The following is an 18169-nucleotide window of genomic DNA, read 5'->3' on the forward strand; positions in this document are numbered from 1 at the left end:
TTTGCAGCCACTTATCTCACATGGTAACTTTTTTTTCTTGTATTTCAGTCCTGAATAACCAAGTAGGTACCTTTGTGTTGCCTTTCCCGAGGCTGTCCAGGTGCCTCTTGGGCTGCTCTGTGCCACAGGAACTTCTCGACACTCAGAGCACAGAATCACTCTGCTGGGTTGGGTACCAGTTTCATGAGGCCTGTCTCTTTTTTCCCTTGAAATCATAGCTAATTCTTTTTTAGATTAAGAATTCTTCTATTTCATGAAGCATCTTACTAAAAGTGTGCCTCTCTTGCTTGAGCCATGCCTCTTTCCCTAGAGTGATCCTTCAGGCCATTGCTGTTTATATCTGAGCACTGTATTGCCCTGTACTTCCTTCTCAGTTACATGGACACAGAGCAGTATGAAGAAGCAGTACGGGACTATGAAAAAGTATATCAGACGGAGAAAACAAAAGGTAACAGGGTTTAAGAGCACTCATTTCTCTGGGAATGTGTGGTCTTATTTGTAGGCCCTAAAACTGGACATAGGTTCATTTGAATCAAGGCTCAGGAATGTACCTGAACCTTATTTGATCACCAGCCAGGAAAAAGTGAACAGAATTCCTGGTTGGGTGCTTAGCACCTGTGTTCTGTTCCCATGTCTTCCGTGCCACCTTCACTTCCTTTGTTCCCATAAGAAAGCACCATAAAGCCGGGTGCCGGTGGCTCACGCCTGTAATCCTAGCTACTCAGGAGGCTGAGATCTGAGGATCACGGTTCAAAGCCAGCCCAGGCAGGAAAGTCCATGAGACTCTAATCTCCAATAAACCACTAGAAAACCAGAAGTGGCACTGTGGCTGAAGCGGTAGAGCGCTCGCCTTGAGCTGAAGAGCTCAGGGATAGCGCCCAAGCCCAGAATTCAAGCCCCACAACTGACCAAAAAAAAAAGAAGAAGAAAACACCATAAAAGCCCCTTGTTTGGTTACCAAGACTAGCTGAGTTGGGACTTGTTTCATGAAGCCACAGTTGGTTTGCCCATTGATGCCATGTTCTCCCTGCAGAACACAAACAACTCCTTAAAAATGCACAGCTGGAATTGAAGAAGAGTAAGAGGAAAGATTACTATAAGATTCTAGGAGTGGACAAGAATGCCTCTGAGGATGAGATCAAGAAAGCTTATCGGAAACGGGCCTTGATGCACCATCCAGGTAGAGCTGGTGGGGAAGGGTGGGCTCTGTTCACAGTGGGTGCCTCAGGTAGCTCTTTAGTGGGAATAGGGAGTGCTGAGTTCTGTATCTGCTAGATTATGGAAGGTGTCAGATTCCAACGTTAGGCATAAAGTGATCTTTTTCTTAAACTTTCTTTTCTTGAGATTGTAGTTTCATGTGAGTTCTTGTGTTCTTCCCTTTAGATCGACATAGTGGTGCCAGCGCTGAGGTACAGAAGGAGGAGGAGAAAAAGTTCAAGGAAGTCGGAGAGGCCTTCACCATCCTCTCTGATCCCAAGAAAAAGACTCGTTATGACAGTGGACAGGACTTGGATGAGGAGGGCATGAATATGGGTGGTGAGTTGTTTGGGGCACCTGGGATGAACTTAGTGCCTGTAAGATGTTAGGAGCTTTTTTCTTAAGACCCTAGGGGTGTCTGAGCCTGCACATGATTAGCCAGCAACAGGCAGTGGTTAGTTAGGTGTTCCCTCAATGAGTGTAAGTGTGAGGCACTGTGTTGGGCCCTGGAGATAACAGAGGAATCAGATAGGTGTCCTGACTTTGATTAGTTTGTGAACTCCACCTCCTGGGCCAAATGTGATCCTTGACCTAAACAGAGTAATACACATGGAGTCAACAAGGTAGGTCAGGCACAGCAGGTTTACAGGCTATACCGTGAGCTCTACAGAGCTCTGCAAGGACGGGCCTCGAAGTACAGAAGAAAAGTATCTCCTTCGGGGACGGCAAAAAGATGGGAGAATAAAGAGAGGGTGCTAGAGTCAGTCAGGGGTAGAGGCAAGGCCAGCAAGCAGCTGGATCAGACCTCAGAAGGACTTTAGGATTATATGCAGTAAGGAACATGGACTTTTCCTGTTAGCTGGAAATTCTTTCATCTCACCACAGGACTGTATGCCAACTGATACTTGTATATGTGTGCATGCCTGTAAGCCCTCACAGATGATAATTTCCAAAAAAGACTTAACATGATGTGGACGGATGTTATCAATGTCTCTGCTTACAGAGGGCTCGATCAGATATAATGGAGGTCCTAAACTTGTCATGGCACATAGACCACCATCTCTTTGGCCAGGCCATTCTCTTTCACTAAGAAAATCTCTTCAAAAGATGTAGCTTAGCAGTAAAGCCCTTGGCTGTTGTGTGAGAGGGTTCTAAAAAAAAAAAAAAAAGCTGGATATTGGTAGCTTATGCTCATTCCTGGGTTACAAGTGCTTTAGATGAGAGACGTAAAAGATCTATATGCTAGCCATGTGCCAATGGCTCACACCTGTAATCCTGGCTACTCAGGAGGCTGAGACCTGAAGTCATGGTTTAAAGCCAGCCTAGGCAGGAAAGTTTGTGGGACTCTCAACCTCCAATAAAACTACTCCAAAAAAGCCAGAATTGGAGTCCTCTCCAGTTAGGGGCAGGATTGTGCATATGTTTATATTCTCTAGTAGTATACATCTTGTTCTGCTCAGCAGTTGAAATTAGCTAAGCAATTGAAAAGCTATTGAGGTTTTTAAATGGGAGTTCTGTGGACTAGAGTTTGACTCTTGAAATACAATCATGGTGGTGGTGGTGGTGGTGTGTGTGAAACATCTAGGTGGAGGGAAGACCCAGTAAGTAGGAAAGGGTTGTTAAATGGTGTGACAGGTGTAGCAGGAGTTGTTCATAATTTTGTAAAGGTTGAAAGAAAGGACTAGTTGAGGGAGACTTTACTGCAGGGAGCCACACACTGGACCAGTGAACCCAGGAAGATGAGCATAGAAACTGTTTCTGGGATCAGCTGGCAGAAAGCAGGTGGGACTGAAGTCCTCTGACCTAGTGGCCTGGCGAAAAGAGCATATGGTGCCATTTGCAGGTGGTGTGAGTTGGGCTTTTCCTACCCATGTGACCTTGGGCCAATTACTTGAATCCTTTCCATTTTCCATGGCATGCAATTGAGAGTATATAGGATTTCCCTGACTAATTGTTACTCGAATTAAATTAGGTAATAACTATTATGCAGAGTGCTCAGAACTGTAATTAGTGCCTCATAATGGTAAATAAGTCATAGCATTTTCTGGCATACAGTCCATAGTAGTAGACGTGGAATCAGGTAGTATAGTAAATCACAGATCTTATTCCTAAATTGACTTCAGTAGCAATGAAGTGCTATACATTAGGCTGTTCTGTAGCTCCAGTGTTTCAAGAAGATAGTGTGAATGTAATTGGCATTCCCGGTGAGACAGCCCAACAGAGCAGGTAGAGGCCAAGAAACCTTGGGAGGGGACGAGAGGGACCATGTCCTAGGGGTGGGAGTGACAGCATGTTTTACATGGGCAGATTTGCTGACCTATAGGCTGAAGTATTGGGGAAGGAGTGAAGTATTACTCCTAGAAGAATGCATTTGGAGACTCCAGACCTTTCTAATTTTTCTCCTTTCTATTTTTCTCCTCCTATGCTCTTCATCAGATTTTGATGCAAACAATATCTTCAAGGCATTCTTTGGTGGTCCTGGGGGCTTCAGCTTTGAAGGTAGGTGTACCTGCCATTCTTGGGCATTTCCCCATCACAAGTCAACACTGACTTTGATTTATGTAGGCAGCTCTTTGTGCTGCTGAATCGTGTACACAGGGCATCAGTCCTTTTAGGCATTGGTGAGGAGGCTCCTGGAATATCGTGCTTTGGGATTATTAACTGCGTATCTGACAGGATCCGTAGAGTCTCTAAGCTGAGTTACCAGGCTGCTCTGTGAGATTGAAAATGCTCATAAAATGTTCTCCCAAGCTGGGTGCCAGTGGCTCACGCCTGTAATTGTAGCTACTCAGGAGGCTGAGATCTGAAAATCTTGGTTCAAAGCCAGCCTGGGCAGGAAAGTCCATGAGATTCTTATTTCCAATAAAGAAGTGGTACTATGGCTCAAGTGGTAGAGTGCTAGCGTTGAGCTGAAGAGCTCAGGGACAGCACCCAGGCCTAGCTAAGGTCAAGCCCCATGACCGATGAGAGAAATAAAAGCTCTCCCAAGTGTGGTGTGGCCCAGTGTCAGTAGCTCATGTCTGTAATCCTACCTAGGAGGCTGAGCTCTGAGCCCAGGTAGAAGGGTCCCTGAGAATTTTTTTTTTTAAATCAGTCCTGGGGCTTAAACTTGGGACCAGGGCATTGTCTCTGAGCTCTTTTGCTCAAGGCTAGGACTCTACCACTTTAGCCACAGAGCTACTTCTGGATTTTTCTGAGTAGTTTATTGAAGATATGAGGCTCATGGACTTTTCTGCCCGGGCTAACTTCAAACTGCAATCCTCAGATCTCAGCCTCCTGAGTAGCTAGGATTATAGATGTGAGTCACCAGCACCCATCTTCCATGAGACTTTTATCTCCAATTAACCACCAAAAAGCCAGAAGAGGAGTTTTGGCTCAAGTTGGGAGCACCAGCCTTAAGTGAAAAAGCTAAGGAACAGTGCCTAGACCTTGAGTTCAGGCCCCAGTACTGGCAGACGTACACATACCCACATACATGTGATGTGAGTGGCTCACAGCTGTAATCCTAGCTATTCAGAAGGCTGAGATCTGAGAATCATGGTTCAAAGCCAGCCAGGGCAGAAAAGTACATGAAACTCTCTCTCCAGATAACTGCCAGAAGTGGAGCTGTGGCACAACATGGTGGAGCCCTAGCCTTGAGCAAAAGAGCTCAGGGACAGTGCCCAGGCCATAAGTTCAAGCCCCACAACTGGCCAAAACAAATAATAATAGTAGTAGTAAGTGTAATGTGACTCTGTGGTATAAAATACTTTTCTAGTCCTGGATTCCATCGCAGCACCACATACACATAGATGAGCACTCCAGGCTTAGGCTGTTTTATATATTTCAAGTTTCTGTGTTTGAGCTGAAGCTGCCTTTGAAGATTTTTACATAATCATCAGTGATCTTCTCTACAACATCTGTAAAACAATTAACAAGTTTTTCTTTTCCTTTTTCAGCATCTGGTCCAGGGAATTTCTTTTTTCAGTTTGGCTAATGAAGGGCAACCATCCAGAACCCAGAAAATGCAGACTTGCTCAGTTTAACCTTGAATGTGGACACAGTTCACCTCCTCCCTTCATCACGTTTCTGTGTACCTAGAGCAGTTTCGTTTTCTCAGTTGGGTGCCCTGTGTCTGTGCGAGTCGGGTGAAGGAAAGGGAGCCAGCACCGAAGACTGGGGAGGGGAGGGAGGCTGGGGGGTGGACAGGGAGGCAGCTTGTGAATTTTTGTTTTACTGTTTAACTTTATTAAAAAAGAATAAAATGTTTTGACCCTTTGTGGCAGTTGCTTTGTGTCTTTCCAGTCTGCTGAGCAGAGCTGAGCCCCCAGCAGAGCAGACCTTGACATGGGATTGACAGATAGGGCATGGGCAGCCTCAGGTACTACTAGGATCAGCCTGATGCTGCTCAGAGGGAACTGAGTTCAGAAAGCACACTCACATTGGGGCCACCGGAGATCACTAGCAGCCACATGTGTCCGAAGTTCACACAGGAGTGTAGGTGAATGCTAATTTGGATGAGACCTCCCACGGTTCTTTACTGCCACTATGGGCTGAGGAACATGGAGGCAGGAACAAAATCCTGCTTCCTGGCGGCACAGGTATCTCCAGAGCTCACATGTGGTTACTATATTAGTGTGATTAGAAGCCATTCTGCAAACACCACTTGGCTTCCTTTTCTGAATGCAGGAGATGAACTGAGAAAGGAAGCTGTGGTGCATGTTCATGCTGCTCCTTCAGGGACCGTTGAAGACAAGCCACCTAGGAGCTCTTGGCAGATGTGTGTGTGTGTCTGAATTTTGGGGTTTTGGTAACCTTAGTAGAGATGGCCAAGGAGACATCTTCAGCCAAAGCAGTGACATAATTTCTTTGAGATCTGCGCTTTTCTAGTCTGCTGTTAGCACCTAGGGCCATGCTGAAGTGATTGGTTAGGCCTGGGACATTTCTCACACAGCTGCCTAGGCGCTGTTGGCTTGCAGCTGTTGTTTATTAGATCTTTGCATGTGTTTGAAGAGCTATAATAGTCTTCCCCAGACAACTGGGGGAAACCTGTACTTAGGAGTTCTGGGTCTTGCTGGGAATGTTTCTGATAAGACTGGGCTAGAGACACCTGGGTCTTGCTGGGAATTTCTGATGAGACTGGGCTAGAGACACCTATAAGCCTGTTGTCCTAGTTAGTGGGAGATGTTCCCTCACTTCCAGCCTGCCCCCACATTCTTTTTGTCCGTCGTGGGGCTTGAACTGTAGGCCTAGGTGCTATCCTTGAACTCTTCAGCTTAAGGCAAGCACTCTTATCACTTAAGCCACAGAGCCATATACCATTTTTAGGTGGTTAATTGGAGATGAATGTCACGGACTTTGCTGCCCAGGCTGGCTTTGAACCACTATCCTCAGATCTCAGCCTCCTAAGTAGCTAGGATTACAGGCATGAGCCACCACCGGCTCCTGGCTGCCCCCACCTTCTGAATGTGAAGCCAGCCTCTCTTTTTTCCGACATTTTTCATGAAAGCCAACACTGTTCAGCTGCCCAACCTCATTACAGCTGTGCCCAGACTGCAGAAGGGAGACAGGACCAATGGCCCCAAGCAATGGGACAAAGACAGTTCTAACATACCCAGCCCTAGCTCTAGGGAAGACTGAGCTGGAGACAGAAGGGTGAGACCACATGGCTAAGATTAACATGATTTATTTATTATCAGTCTTACAAGTTGCTGACATTGGGCAACCAGGATAGGAACTTAAAACACTTTTGTTGAGTTGACAGCTTGATTAGCATAGTCTGGTTACTGAGCAGAGGGCAGTGGAAAGCACCTCAGGAAGCACGGCACGTAGAGCAGTGTTCATACTCCCCCAGAAGAGCAGATGGTACTTTTCTCACCAGCCAGTGGTCCCGGGACCTCCGCTGGATCTTGGTATCCACCAGCCCCCTTTAGGGGAGACCTAGCCAGTACCATGGAGGCAAGATCAGCTAGACAGATAGCAAGGTAGTTAACGTCCCTGGTCATGTGTCTTTGGCTTTGATCTTGTGGGCCCACAGCAGAGCACATCCCCTTTTGGGGTGAGATCAGTAAGCAGTCTTGGACATGGCTACTGCTTATTACTGTTTTTCTGGTTTTCCCTAGTTAGCAAGGGACTAGTTATAAAGGGCCTTAGGACCAAAGGTGGGAGGGTAAATCCCATTTCCTACCCTGGCAAATAGCCTCAGCCTTCCAGGAGCTTTAAATGATTAAGAAATGGGATCAGAACCCAGGGACCCTCCCCAAAGTCATTGCCTCTTGCCTCCAGTCAGCAGAGTGTGTGCCGCTCTGGACAGTCCTGGGCTCAGGGCCGGTCAGCCAGTTCCTGGGGACTGGTGCGCCCTAGCCCCAGCATCCCAGCCTTATCAGCTCAGGGTCCTGAATGGTGTCCACCCACCTGCCCAGCTTGTGTTGAGAGCTTGAGTTTAGTTAAGAGGGGAACAGGCCGGGCGGGCAGGAAGGGAGAGGCAGTTATTTTACAAGTTGTTTGGTGGCTTTTTTGTTTTGAAAGTTACAGATAGGTTAACTGAGTAAAAACAAAATCATAAAAACCAAGCTGAGGGCACGATTGCCCTGTACCTGCTCCCATCTAGAGCAGGGGTGCAGAATGCTAAGAACCCCTCATATGATGGTACAGGACTGCAAGGTGCCCCCCTTCCGGCTGCCGTGTGTGGGTACAAGTTTGCCCTTCCCGTAGTATCCCGTGAAGATGGCCTTGACCTCAATCTTCTTGGCCAGGCTCAGCATCCAACACCCTTTGCCCAAGGAGTAGAGCTTGCCCCGGGAGAGCTGACCCACCTCCTCCCCTCGGCTGCCCCCCTTCTCCTGCCGCACAATCTCTAGGAGGTCAAGGCCGGTCTGGTTGGCCTCCACATCGGCTGCACAGCCCAGGGTGATGTGAGCACGGCTCCCCCGGGGCAGGCTGTCAGATAACAGCTTGTCCACATCATTTGGCCACAACTGCAGCTCCTGCTCACTCAATTCCACCCGGGCCCCTGTTGTCCTGGGTGTCACAAAGAGGGCAGAAATGGTCAGTGTGAAGGCCTTCATGTAAGACTTCTTCACCACCTAGGGGAGAGGGAAACAAGAGGTGCCCAAGTTCAGAATGACAGCTGGCCAAGAGTGAGTGGGTTCTGGAGAACAGAAAGGTTGGCCTTGAAGTGGGTGCAGCTGTGTGGAGGTATTTCGTTTTGTTTTTTATTTCCCAGTCATGGGGCCTGAACTCTGGGCCTGGGCGCTGTCCCTCAGCTTTTCAGCTCAAGGCGAGCACTCTACCACTTGAGCCACAGCACCACTTCCGGCTTTTTCTGTTTATGTGGTGCTGAGGAATCCAACCCAGGGCCTCATGCATGCAAGGCACGCACTCTACCACTGAGCCACCTTCCCAGACCCTAGAGGTCTTTTTAAAAGCATGAGCCAGGGCTCTGGTGACTCACACCTGTAATCCTAGCTACTCAGGAGGCTGAGATCTGAGGATCATGGTTCAGAGCCAGCCCAGGCAGGAAAGTCCATGAGATTATTATCTCCAATTAACAACCAGAAACCGGAAGTGGCACTGTGGCTCAAGTGAAGAGCTTGAGCTGAAGAGCTCAGGGACAATGCCCATGCCCAGAGTTCAAACCCCATGACCAACAACAACAAAAAAAGCATACAAGATGGAGAACAAAGGGTGAACAAATGCAGCAGTGGTACTCTAGACACTATTGAAAATGACTATACAACTTGTGGATAGGGGTGAAGGGGGAAAAACAGAGGTGAAGGAAGAGGTAACACTGTCCAAAAGGAGATATATTCTTAGCCAGGCACCGGTGGCTCATGCCTGTAATCCTAGCTACTCAGGAGGCTGAGATCTGAGGATCATGGTTCAAAGCCAGCCCGGGCAGGAAAGTCTGTGAAACTCATCTCCAATAAGCCACCAGAAAACTGGAAATGGTACTGTAGCTCAAGTGGTAGAGCGCTAGCTTTGAGCTGAAGAGCTGAGGGACAGTGCTCAGGCCCAGAGTTCAAGCCCCATGACCAACAACAAAAAAAAAGTAGTCTAGTGCTGGTGGCTCATGCCTATAACCCTAGCTACTCAGGAGGCTGAGATCTAAGGACTGTGGTTCAAAGCCAGCCCAGACAGGAAAGTCTATGAGACACTTATTTTCAATAAACTCAAAAACTAAAAGTGGTGCTATGGCTCAAAGTGCTAGAGCACTAGCCTTGAGCGAAAGAGTTTAGGAACAGTGCCCAGGCCCTGAGTTCAAGCCCCATAACCAAGAGGGGGGGGGGGGGCGGGGGGCGGGGAAGGCCATTATTGCTGCTGTGGCTCAAGTTATAGCCTTGAGCAAAAGGAGCTCAGGGACAGCAATCAGGCCCAGAGTTCAAGCCTCAGGATTGGCCAAAAAATAAAAGGGGAGGGAGCTGGGAAGGTGGCTAAGTGGTAGAGCACTTGCCTTGCATGCATGAGGCCCTGGGTTCAATTCCTCAGCACCACATAAAAAAAAAGAAGAAAAAGCCAGAAGTAGTGCTGTGGCTCAAGTGGTAGAGTGCTAGCCTTGAACTAAAGAGCTGAGGGACAGCGCCCAGGCCCAGAGTTCAGGCCCATGACTGGCAAAAAAAGTATATTTTTTACCTGACTAATGTTAACTGGAGACTCTTATCTCCAGTAAACAACCAGAAAACCAGAAGTGGCACTGTGGCTCAAGCAGTAGAGTGCTCTCCTTGAGCTGAAGAGACAGGGACAGCGTCCAAGCCAAGAGGTCAAAAATCTGATTTTGTCACAAATCTTTATCCTAACAGTGCCTGGCATGGAAGATGTCTTGTTAAGTTTTGCTAAATGAATGGTCAGAGACATGGTGACGGATGTTATAAAGTTGTCATTCAGCATGGCTAGGTGAACAAAAAAGTAAAACGAAATCTGGCCCCTGTGGAGCTAGCATTTGAGTGTGAGGAGCCTAAACAGAGCAAATGGCTGTATGAACCTACCAGGGGAGGGGAACGCCGGGCCTTTTAAGGCCTGTATAAATCACTTGGCACAAGACAGAACACATAGGCTGCCCCATCAACTATCTGTATGGTTAATTTTGTGTGGCCAAGAATGATATCAATACTGAGATGGCTGTTGGCAGATTAAAAACCTTCCCCACCCATGACAGGTGGAAAAGTAGGAAAGCAATGGGAGGTCAGGGAGGGCCTTGCTGGGAAGGTGATAGTAAAAGAGGCTGACCACTCACTGCCCACCACTGGCTGTGGACATCCATTTGGTGGGGAAAGGTCTAATTCTAAGCCAAGCAATCCACTCCCTCACTCTGGACCCAATGCTAGGTCCTAGGCCAGGACTAAACCGAAGCCTCTGTACACCCAGCGTCCCAGGACACCTAGATTTTTTTTTGGACCAAAGATGAGTTCCAAGTGGCCAGATCAGGACCCTACTGACACCCAGCATCTCCCTGAAGCTGCAGATGGAAAAGACACACCTGAGCAGGCAGGCCTTGGGGAAAATGGACAGGCAGGCTCCTGAGAATGGTACTGAGGTGTGCAAGAGAAAAGTCTGGGGCTGGAGGGAAGTCTGCTTCTATCCAGCTCTACCTCCCACCTGTACCTTAAGAGAAAACTTACATCCTGTTGTGCATATTCATCCGCCCCAGGGGCCTTCCCGTAGTCACAGAACTTGGTTGTACAATGCAGCACACCCGGAGGTCTCTTTTCAAAGTAGCTGAGCAGTTCGATCTTTCCGTGTTCATCCCCAGAGACGACTGCAGGAGAGAGAGAGGGTGCGGTGAAGGCAGGGGAGCAGGGCCCACCCACCAAGCCCAACCAGGCCCAGGGGAAATCTCCAGCATGGTGCACAAATCACTCCTCTGTGAGTTGAGTGCTCCTCTTGGCAGCCTGAGTTATGAAAAGTGTGTGAGGGCTGGTGATGGAGCTCAGGGGTGGATCAATTGCCTAGAAGGCACAAAGCCTTGGCAAGAAGGCACCACGAGAAAAGAAAAAGCAACTAACCTCCCTGGTTTCAGTGTGTAGATTTCTAGGCCAGTCCTGAGGCTTGAACTCCCTGAGTATCATTCCTGAGCTGCTTTTGCTCAAGGCTAGTGCTCTACATGTACGTCACACACAGTTCCACTTCTGGCTTTTTGGGGGAATAGTTTATTGGAGGTAAGAGGCTCCTGGGCTTTCCTGCTCTTTCTTTACCAGACCGGTTTTGAACTGTGATCCTCAAATCTCAGCCTTCTGAGTAGCTAGGATTAAAGGCATGAGCCGTAGGTGCCTGGCTAGTGTGTAGCTCTTTTACATTTTTCCCCCCTAGGATCTAAGGTGTTTGCAACCCAGAGATAGGCAGCATAAGCCGAAGAGGACTGTGGATATCTCTGCATGTCACACCTACAAGGGGAAGCAAGTTGTGAAAAGGGCACAAATAAAACAGGGGATGGAGGAGCTGGGAACAATGAGGTCAAGTAGAAAGTGCCAGAAAGCAGAAAGAACATAGTAACATCCTGCCACTTACTAGCCATTTGGTCCGGGGCAAGTAGTAGACTCTTCTGTCAATCCCCTACAATTAGGGACCACCCAGAACTATTTGCACTCCTTTTCATGGAGGGAGGAGGGACATGTGAGATCATCGTAACCCTGAATACACACAGGCTTGCTGGGAGGAGGAGAACCTACAGAGGGCCAGGTGTAGGAAACAGACCCCAGATACGACGTGTGAACTTGTGACTGTTTAGTTCATGTTCCACACTCCAAGCCTCGAGGCTGCTTTTGGAGTCACTAGCTTTCTCCTGATTGTTTCCTGATTAATCCCTGCGAGCATGTCTGTCACCGTCCCCTGGAGAAAAAGACGTCTACTGGTCGGTCGCCCAGTCTGACATCTCTCCCGATGAAGTATAGAAGCAGTCATACCAGGGAGGTGCCACCAGCTCAGAACACCGCCCTGCCTCTCTAGGCTTTTCCCTCAACGCTAGTCACAGGTGGGAGACTGGCTCCAGGCAATGGTCACTGCGTGTACCACATTACCCTGCAGAGTTCCAGCCCAGGATCCTGTAACAAGTTCTCTGAGAACTTACAGGAGCACAAAGAACTATTTTCTGAGGGAGAGGAGCTTAAAACAAGAAAAGAAACAGGTTATTTCAAGTATGTAGACTCTCTAAAATTGGGGAACTCGAAATGGCTTAAAGGCACTGATAGGTTGGTTAGTGGGTAACATGGGCCACTACCAAAAAATAAGGCCCACCAAGACCCTATCTGAAATTAAAAAAAAAAAAAGGTCATGTTGGAGCCTTTTAAAGGGCTCAGGGTTCAAGGAAGAACCCTGGGCTCAGGGACACAAATCCCAAGTCTCCTGTGGTCTGGCTTCTCCAGCTGGAAAGGGAGAGAGGGTCTGGACTGGTGTGAGATGGTTCTCAGGTGCCACACGGGTGCACTCGCCAGCCCAGGACCTAGGAACCATCCCTAGAGAAGTCACAAATAGTTCTGCTTTTAGTTGTATGTGTGTGCACGCACACGCACACATATGTATTGTTTTTATGGCTTTAGAGTCCCTGTCATATTGTTCTGGAACTCCGCTCTGTTCTAAAAATGCCTTTGACACCACTGAGCTAGACTCTCCCTCCCTGGTCATGTATATGGGTCATATTTCTTGTGTCATTTGTCTTTTCCACCTCTCAGATTGGGATGGCAGTCTAGAACCAGGTCGGGAAAGAAGACTGGGGAGAAGAAATTGCTAGAAAGAAAGGTGCTGTGGACAGCACCCATATTCCCACCTGAGTCCCACTCCCCAATACTACCTCTGATAAGGACCAATTTGCTTCTGGCTGGTCCTGGTGAGCCTCCATCTACCTTCCCTACCTCACATCCTCCTCCTGGGAGCCCAGCACCTGTGCCAGGCAATGCTGACTTACAGATGAGTAACAGTAGGCAGGGGGGGCTTCGCCTCCTCGCCCCCCACCCCAACCCCATGCCACCTACAGTGCCGCAGCTCCTTCTTGAAGGCCTTGTGGCTCCCCAGCTCCTCCAGGAAGACCTGGCCAGCTTTGCGCAGGGTCTCAGAGCTCTTCTGGGTCAGGAACCAGCCGAAGTAGAGTGGCAGGAAGTCCTTCTCCAGCCCAGGCTTCAGCTTCTTAAGGTCATCGGCCGACAGCTGCCACTGGTTCTTCTCCTTGAGCTGGGCACAGTCCAGCCTCCATGCGGTCTTGGGTTCTACCAATGCCACCTGGTACTGGTACTGGTCAGCCATTTCAAAGAGCTGTTCCAGCCGCTCCCGTTCATGGTTGGTGTCGTCGAGCACAAGAACTCGTATGTTCCGACGGCAGTAGGCAGCCAGCTCCCCGTCCAGCCGCTTGTACTCCTCCGAGAAGTCTCCTCGGCTGCCTGGGGTGATCTTGTAAGCATCGGCAGACACCATCTTGGTGCCATCGTGGTACTTGTCCACGATGACCCGAGCCAGGGTGGATTTGCCGCTGCCGGGCAGGCCGCGCAGGATAAAGAGTGTCTTGCACTCATGGAGCACGGCCACTGTGTCCTCGTCCTGGAGGAAGGGAAACTGCAGCTCAGGCTTGTCCTTGGCCCCGGAGGATGACATTTTACGAAAGAAGATCTTGGGCAGAAACGTGTGGCTCTTTCGGGAGAAGCTTGTGTTCTGTGTGAGGAGGGAAGAGGAGATGGTGAGCCCGGGTCCCGCACAGCCTGCCCGCCTGCCCGCCAGCCGATGCCACGCTCCACTTCCGCTATTTGCTGGAGAGAAGTTTCATGGGAATCTTCCTGCAAAATCCTCAGATCTCCACCTCCTGAGTAGCTAGGATGGCAGGCGTGAGCCACGGATACCTGGCTTTCTAGCCTAGTCTAGTCCTAACAAGGAGCTGAAGCTCCAAAATCCTTAGGCTTGTCTTAAAGACCCCCTTGGCTCCTGGACATCTTACCAGGGAGGCAGGGTGGTCTTCTTCTTGAAGACTTCTGTGGAGTTGGGCTGTGGGGGAGACAGAGGGCCCTTCCTAAAGTTCCCTAACCTCGTCCACTCCTGGCCTCAAGGCTCACCCACTGCTGCCAGGCAGGGAAGAGCACAAGCAGTTGGAAGAGCATGCAGAGCCGGCTAGGGCCTGGGGTTCCAGGCCTGGCCTAACTTGATATTCTTGGCAGCTCCTGAAGGATGTTCTCTTTGGAGATTGGAGCTCTCTATCTGGGCAAAGCCACAGCTGCCGTGGCTCTGGGTGTACAGAGGAGGGTCACCCAAAGCCCGCCTCCCTCCTCCCCAACAATGGCCGCAACAGATAATACTCTCTTGTCTGGGATGGGAGGGGGGACAATGGTCCCACAGAGGGCTGGTAGGGGGCAGGGCAGGAGAGCACTGGACAAAGGGCCTCATTCACTGCCTACCACCTCCTCTGCGCTCTCTCCGGTTGTACCCCACCACCACCACCGCCGCCACACACAAAGTCGTGATCTTTGTGCCTGCCCCAGGGCTGGGCAGCACAGGACACCTGTGTTCAGGATCTAGCTTTCCCCCCCCCCTTAACCCCTCCCCACCACCCATACACCCCTCCACTTCGCTGTGTGTCAGCAACACCTCTCTGAGCCACCTGTTTTCCCATCTGTTGAAAGCAAAAGTAACACCCGCTGGAAACTCGTCTCCATCTTGGCGCCGCAGGCTGAGGTTTCCGCGTGGCCTTTGGCGAGCAAGGCTGCCCAGAGCGAGCCCCGAGCAGGCCCAGCCTCTCCAGCTGCGGTGCGGAGTCCCGAACTTGGGGAACGCGGGTTGCTTGCCCCCCCCCAGGCCCCCTCCCGGCTCACCCCCTACCTTTAGGCTGCGTCCGAACACCCTGAAGTCAACTCCGGAACCCGGGGTCCTCATTTGCATGCCACTTCCTCCCAAGAATCCCCCCCGCACACACCCCACCCCACCCTCCTGCAAACCCCGGCCCGGCCCACGCCGCCGCGAGCTCACCATGATGAGCGGGCGCCACGATCGCCGCCTCTGCGGGCACCAGCTCTCCAGGGCCGCCCCGACGGCTGGGTGCGCGCCCGGGGCGGCTTTTCATAGCCCGGGGGGTGGGGGGTGGGAGGGCAGGGCAGGGGCGGGGCGGAGCGCGCGGGGCTCTGCGCACGCGCGCGCTGGGACCTGCCCAAACTGAAGCTCGGAACTGCGGAGCGGGCGGCCCACAGGGGCTGCACCTGCACCCGCACCCGCACCCGCACCCCCGCGCGGGCCTGCGCGGTGGGGGGGGGGGGTCTTCTTTCCTACTCGGGTTAATCATTCACTTCTTTCCTTGTTTTATTTATTTTTTGCCAGTCCTGGGGCTTGAACTCAGGGCCTTGAGCTCTTCAGGTCAAGGCTAGCGCTTTACCACTTGAGCCACAGCGCCACGTCCGGCTTTTTCTGTGTATGTGGTGCTGAGGAATCGAACCCAGGGCTTCGTGCATGCACGGCAAGCGCTCTAATCACTTCTCTGAGACAAGTTGGAGACAAGCCCCCGCCGTGCTGCAACTCCTGACTCCCCTTGTCCCAGCAGCCTGAGGTTGCAGGTGTACACTACTACCTCCAGCAGGTTATTAGGTGTTTTTCCTTCTTCTACTTCTTAGCTTTTTCTGCTCAACGCTAGCGGTCCACCACTTGAGCTACACCTCCCCTTGAGATCCTATTTGGTGTCTAGTTGGAGTTAAAAGTCTTCTGGACTTTCCTGCCCCATCTAGTTTTGAACCTTGGTTCTCAGTTCCTCAGCCCTCAGATGCCTGAGTAGCTAGGATTACAGGTGTGGGCTACCAACATTAGGGTGTGTGTGTGTGTGTGTGTGTGTGTGTGTGTGTGTGTGTGTGCGCGCGCGTGCGCGCGTGCCAGTCCTAGGACTTTGAACTCCATCTGGGAGCTGTCCCCTCAGCTTTTGTGCTCAAAGCTAGCACAGCTCCACTTCTGGCTTTTTGTGATTGATTGGAGACAAGGGTCTCACAGACCTTTCCTGCCCAGGCTGGCTTCAAACCTTGATCCTCAGATCTCAGCCTCCTGAGTAGCTAGGATTACAGGTGTGAACCACCAGCGCTCAGCTCTGAGCTTCTTTTGTTCAAAGCTAGTGCTGTACCACTTGAGCCACAACTCCACTTCCCTCTCATTGGAGAGAAGAGTCTTTCTTGTTTAGGTTGGCTTTGAATCATGATCCTCAGATCTCAGCTCCCTGAGTAGCTAAGATTACAGGTGTGAGCCACTAGTTCCCAATGCTTAGTTCCTGAAATAGGGACACAACCACCCTTCTCTGGTTTGTTGGTTCTCATTTCAGACCACCTCCTCTCCCTCCCCCCTCCCCCGCTACCATACCCCTGGGACAGATTCAAGCCACTGAAGCAGGATCAAGAAAGCATAACATCTAATCCTGTCTTTAAATTTTGATGTTTTATTCACTGTGCACTTTACAAAAACCCCCACAGTAGTTCATTAAAATATTTATCATCTTGAGGGCTGTGGATGTAGCCCAGTGGTAGAGCACTTGCCTAGCACACAAAAGGACCTGGGTTTGATCCCTAGCACAGCAAAAAAAAAAAGAAAATTAATCTTGCTGAGTTTTTGTAAGACAAGTGCTCTACCACTGAGCCACCTTCCCAGCCTGTCTTGCTGAGTTTTTGGAACCCTGGCAATTTTGACATGTGAAATGTCTCATTCATCTGGTCACCTATTCCTGGCTCTGTCTCAGCCCAAGGTCAGCACCAGCTCTGATCTTGAAGCATGATGACAAATGACATCCCGTGAAGCCACTGAGTGCTGAAGGGAATAGCCACTTGTCTCCTGGGTATAAAGTACTGGGATAGACGCTCCTGCTCCTCACGCCAGCCTCTGAGCCAGGCACCTCCTGTGTAGAGGCAGAAACAAGCTTGGAGAGCTTGGATTCCCAGGGTCCTGACTTCAGTAGGATCTTAGCAAAGTGAGTCCACGATCCCTACTTGAAAGGCCTTCTTTTCAACAACTGTCTGGGTTCCCTGAGCTCATCTGCCGGACTCCACATTCCTCTCAGCATCTTTCTCTCCTTTTCCTTTCTTTCTCCCCTGAAACTATTATTTTTTTTCTTTGAAAAAGTTATCTTTAGCCGGGCATCAGTGGCTCACACCTGTAATCCTAGCTATGCAGGAGCTGAGATCTGAGGATAGAGGTTCAAAGCTAACCCAGGCAGGAAAGTCCATGAGACTCTTATCTCCAATTAACCGCCAGAAAACGGGAAGTGGCATTGTGGCTCAAGTGGTAGAATGCTTGCTTTGAACTGAAGAGCTCAGGGACAAGTGCCCAGGCCCAGAGTTCAAGCCCCATGACCAACCAAAAAAAAAAAATCTATCTATCTATCTATCTTTAAGTAGGTGCACCCATATGGTCGCAACAAGTGAGTGAGTACAAAACAATGCAACTTGACCAGTGTCACCCCATTGTCTTATTTACCTTTCCCAGTTTCACCAGTCCCCTCAAGTTACATGGTTCTGTTTTCTATATGTACATTGAATGACGGTATTCGTCCACCTTTCCTCTCTCCACTCATCAACCCTCTTGGTCTACCGCCACCCCCAATCCCCTAAAAAGTTTCAGCTTTCGGGCATTCATTTTGTTCATTAGTTGTTCAGAGGAGTTACACCACTGGAATCCTCCTCTGAGCATACCATAGTTGCCAATTTGTTTCCGTATAGATGCATATAACACTGTCTATGTTTTTGTAGGTTTATAATTTAGCTCTAACTTCCACATATAAAAGAAACTTGGGCAGTTTGTCTCTCTGCACTTAAATTACTTCACTTAAGTATTATCCATTTACCTACAAATGACATGTCATTCTTCCTGATAAGTTCCATCACACACACACACACACACACACATCACATGTTCTTGATCCATTCATCCCTTGTAGGGTATCTGGGTTGTTTCTATCACCATGGCTATGGTGAACAGTGCAGCAGTGAACATGGGTGTACAAGTGTCCTTACTGTATACTGTCATAATATTCTGGATCATCATTGTCATTTCTTCTTGTGAGAGT

General features: G+C 49.7%; 2 protein-coding genes across 4 annotated transcripts in view; one reads left to right on the forward strand and one right to left on the reverse strand.

The window, feature by feature from the left end:
• Positions 1 to 5455, forward strand: part of Dnajc7 (DnaJ heat shock protein family (Hsp40) member C7) — a 37350-nt gene extending 31895 nt beyond the window's left edge. The window contains exons 10-14 of the mRNA XM_042674087.1: positions 375 to 448; positions 1034 to 1180; positions 1384 to 1536; positions 3634 to 3696; positions 5136 to 5455. Of these exons, the coding sequence (XP_042530021.1) occupies positions 375 to 448; positions 1034 to 1180; positions 1384 to 1536; positions 3634 to 3696; positions 5136 to 5173 (475 nt within the window). The 3' untranslated portion in view covers positions 5174 to 5455. The remainder of the gene's footprint in view (positions 1 to 374; positions 449 to 1033; positions 1181 to 1383; positions 1537 to 3633; positions 3697 to 5135) is intronic.
• Positions 5456 to 6846: 1391 nt separating this feature from the next.
• Positions 6847 to 15198, reverse strand: LOC122103490 (2',3'-cyclic nucleotide 3' phosphodiesterase). Of its 3 annotated transcripts, none has more exons than XM_042674090.1 (4): positions 15112 to 15198; positions 13140 to 13809; positions 10794 to 10930; positions 6847 to 8261 (listed from the first exon to the last, which is right to left on the reverse strand). In XM_042674090.1, the coding sequence occupies exons 1-4, from the start codon at positions 15112 to 15114 to the stop codon at positions 7815 to 7817; spliced, it is 1257 nt and encodes a 418-aa protein (XP_042530024.1). In that variant the 5' UTR covers positions 15115 to 15198; the 3' UTR covers positions 6847 to 7814. The 3 variants fall into 3 exon arrangements, with proteins under 3 accessions (XP_042530024.1, XP_042530022.1, XP_042530023.1); XM_042674088.1 differs by lacking the exon at positions 15112 to 15198 and adding an exon at positions 14965 to 15041; XM_042674089.1 differs by lacking the exon at positions 15112 to 15198 and adding an exon at positions 14747 to 14835.
• Between the last annotated feature and the right edge of the window lie 2971 nt (positions 15199 to 18169).

The sequence above is a fragment of the Dipodomys spectabilis genome, unplaced genomic scaffold, assembly GCF_019054845.1.
Source record: "Dipodomys spectabilis isolate Male_0828 unplaced genomic scaffold, ASM1905484v1 ptg000018l, whole genome shotgun sequence".
Classification (NCBI taxonomy): Eukaryota; Metazoa; Chordata; class Mammalia; order Rodentia; family Heteromyidae; genus Dipodomys; species Dipodomys spectabilis.

Bases quoted from the DNA above. Each gene is read 5' to 3' on its own strand.
- LOC122103490 (XM_042674088.1), bottom strand. From the start codon at position 15,024: ATGCAAATGAGGACCCCGGGTTCCGGAGTTGACTTCAGGGTGTTCGGA. The intron at 10,931-13,139 runs GTAGGTGGCATG...TCTCTCCTGCAG, and splicing joins CAAGAAGGAGCTGCGGCACT to TCGTCTCTGGGGATGAACAC. The intron at 8,262-10,793 runs GTAAGTTTTCTC...CCTCTCCCCTAG, and splicing joins ATGAATATGCACAACAGGAT to GTGGTGAAGAAGTCTTACAT.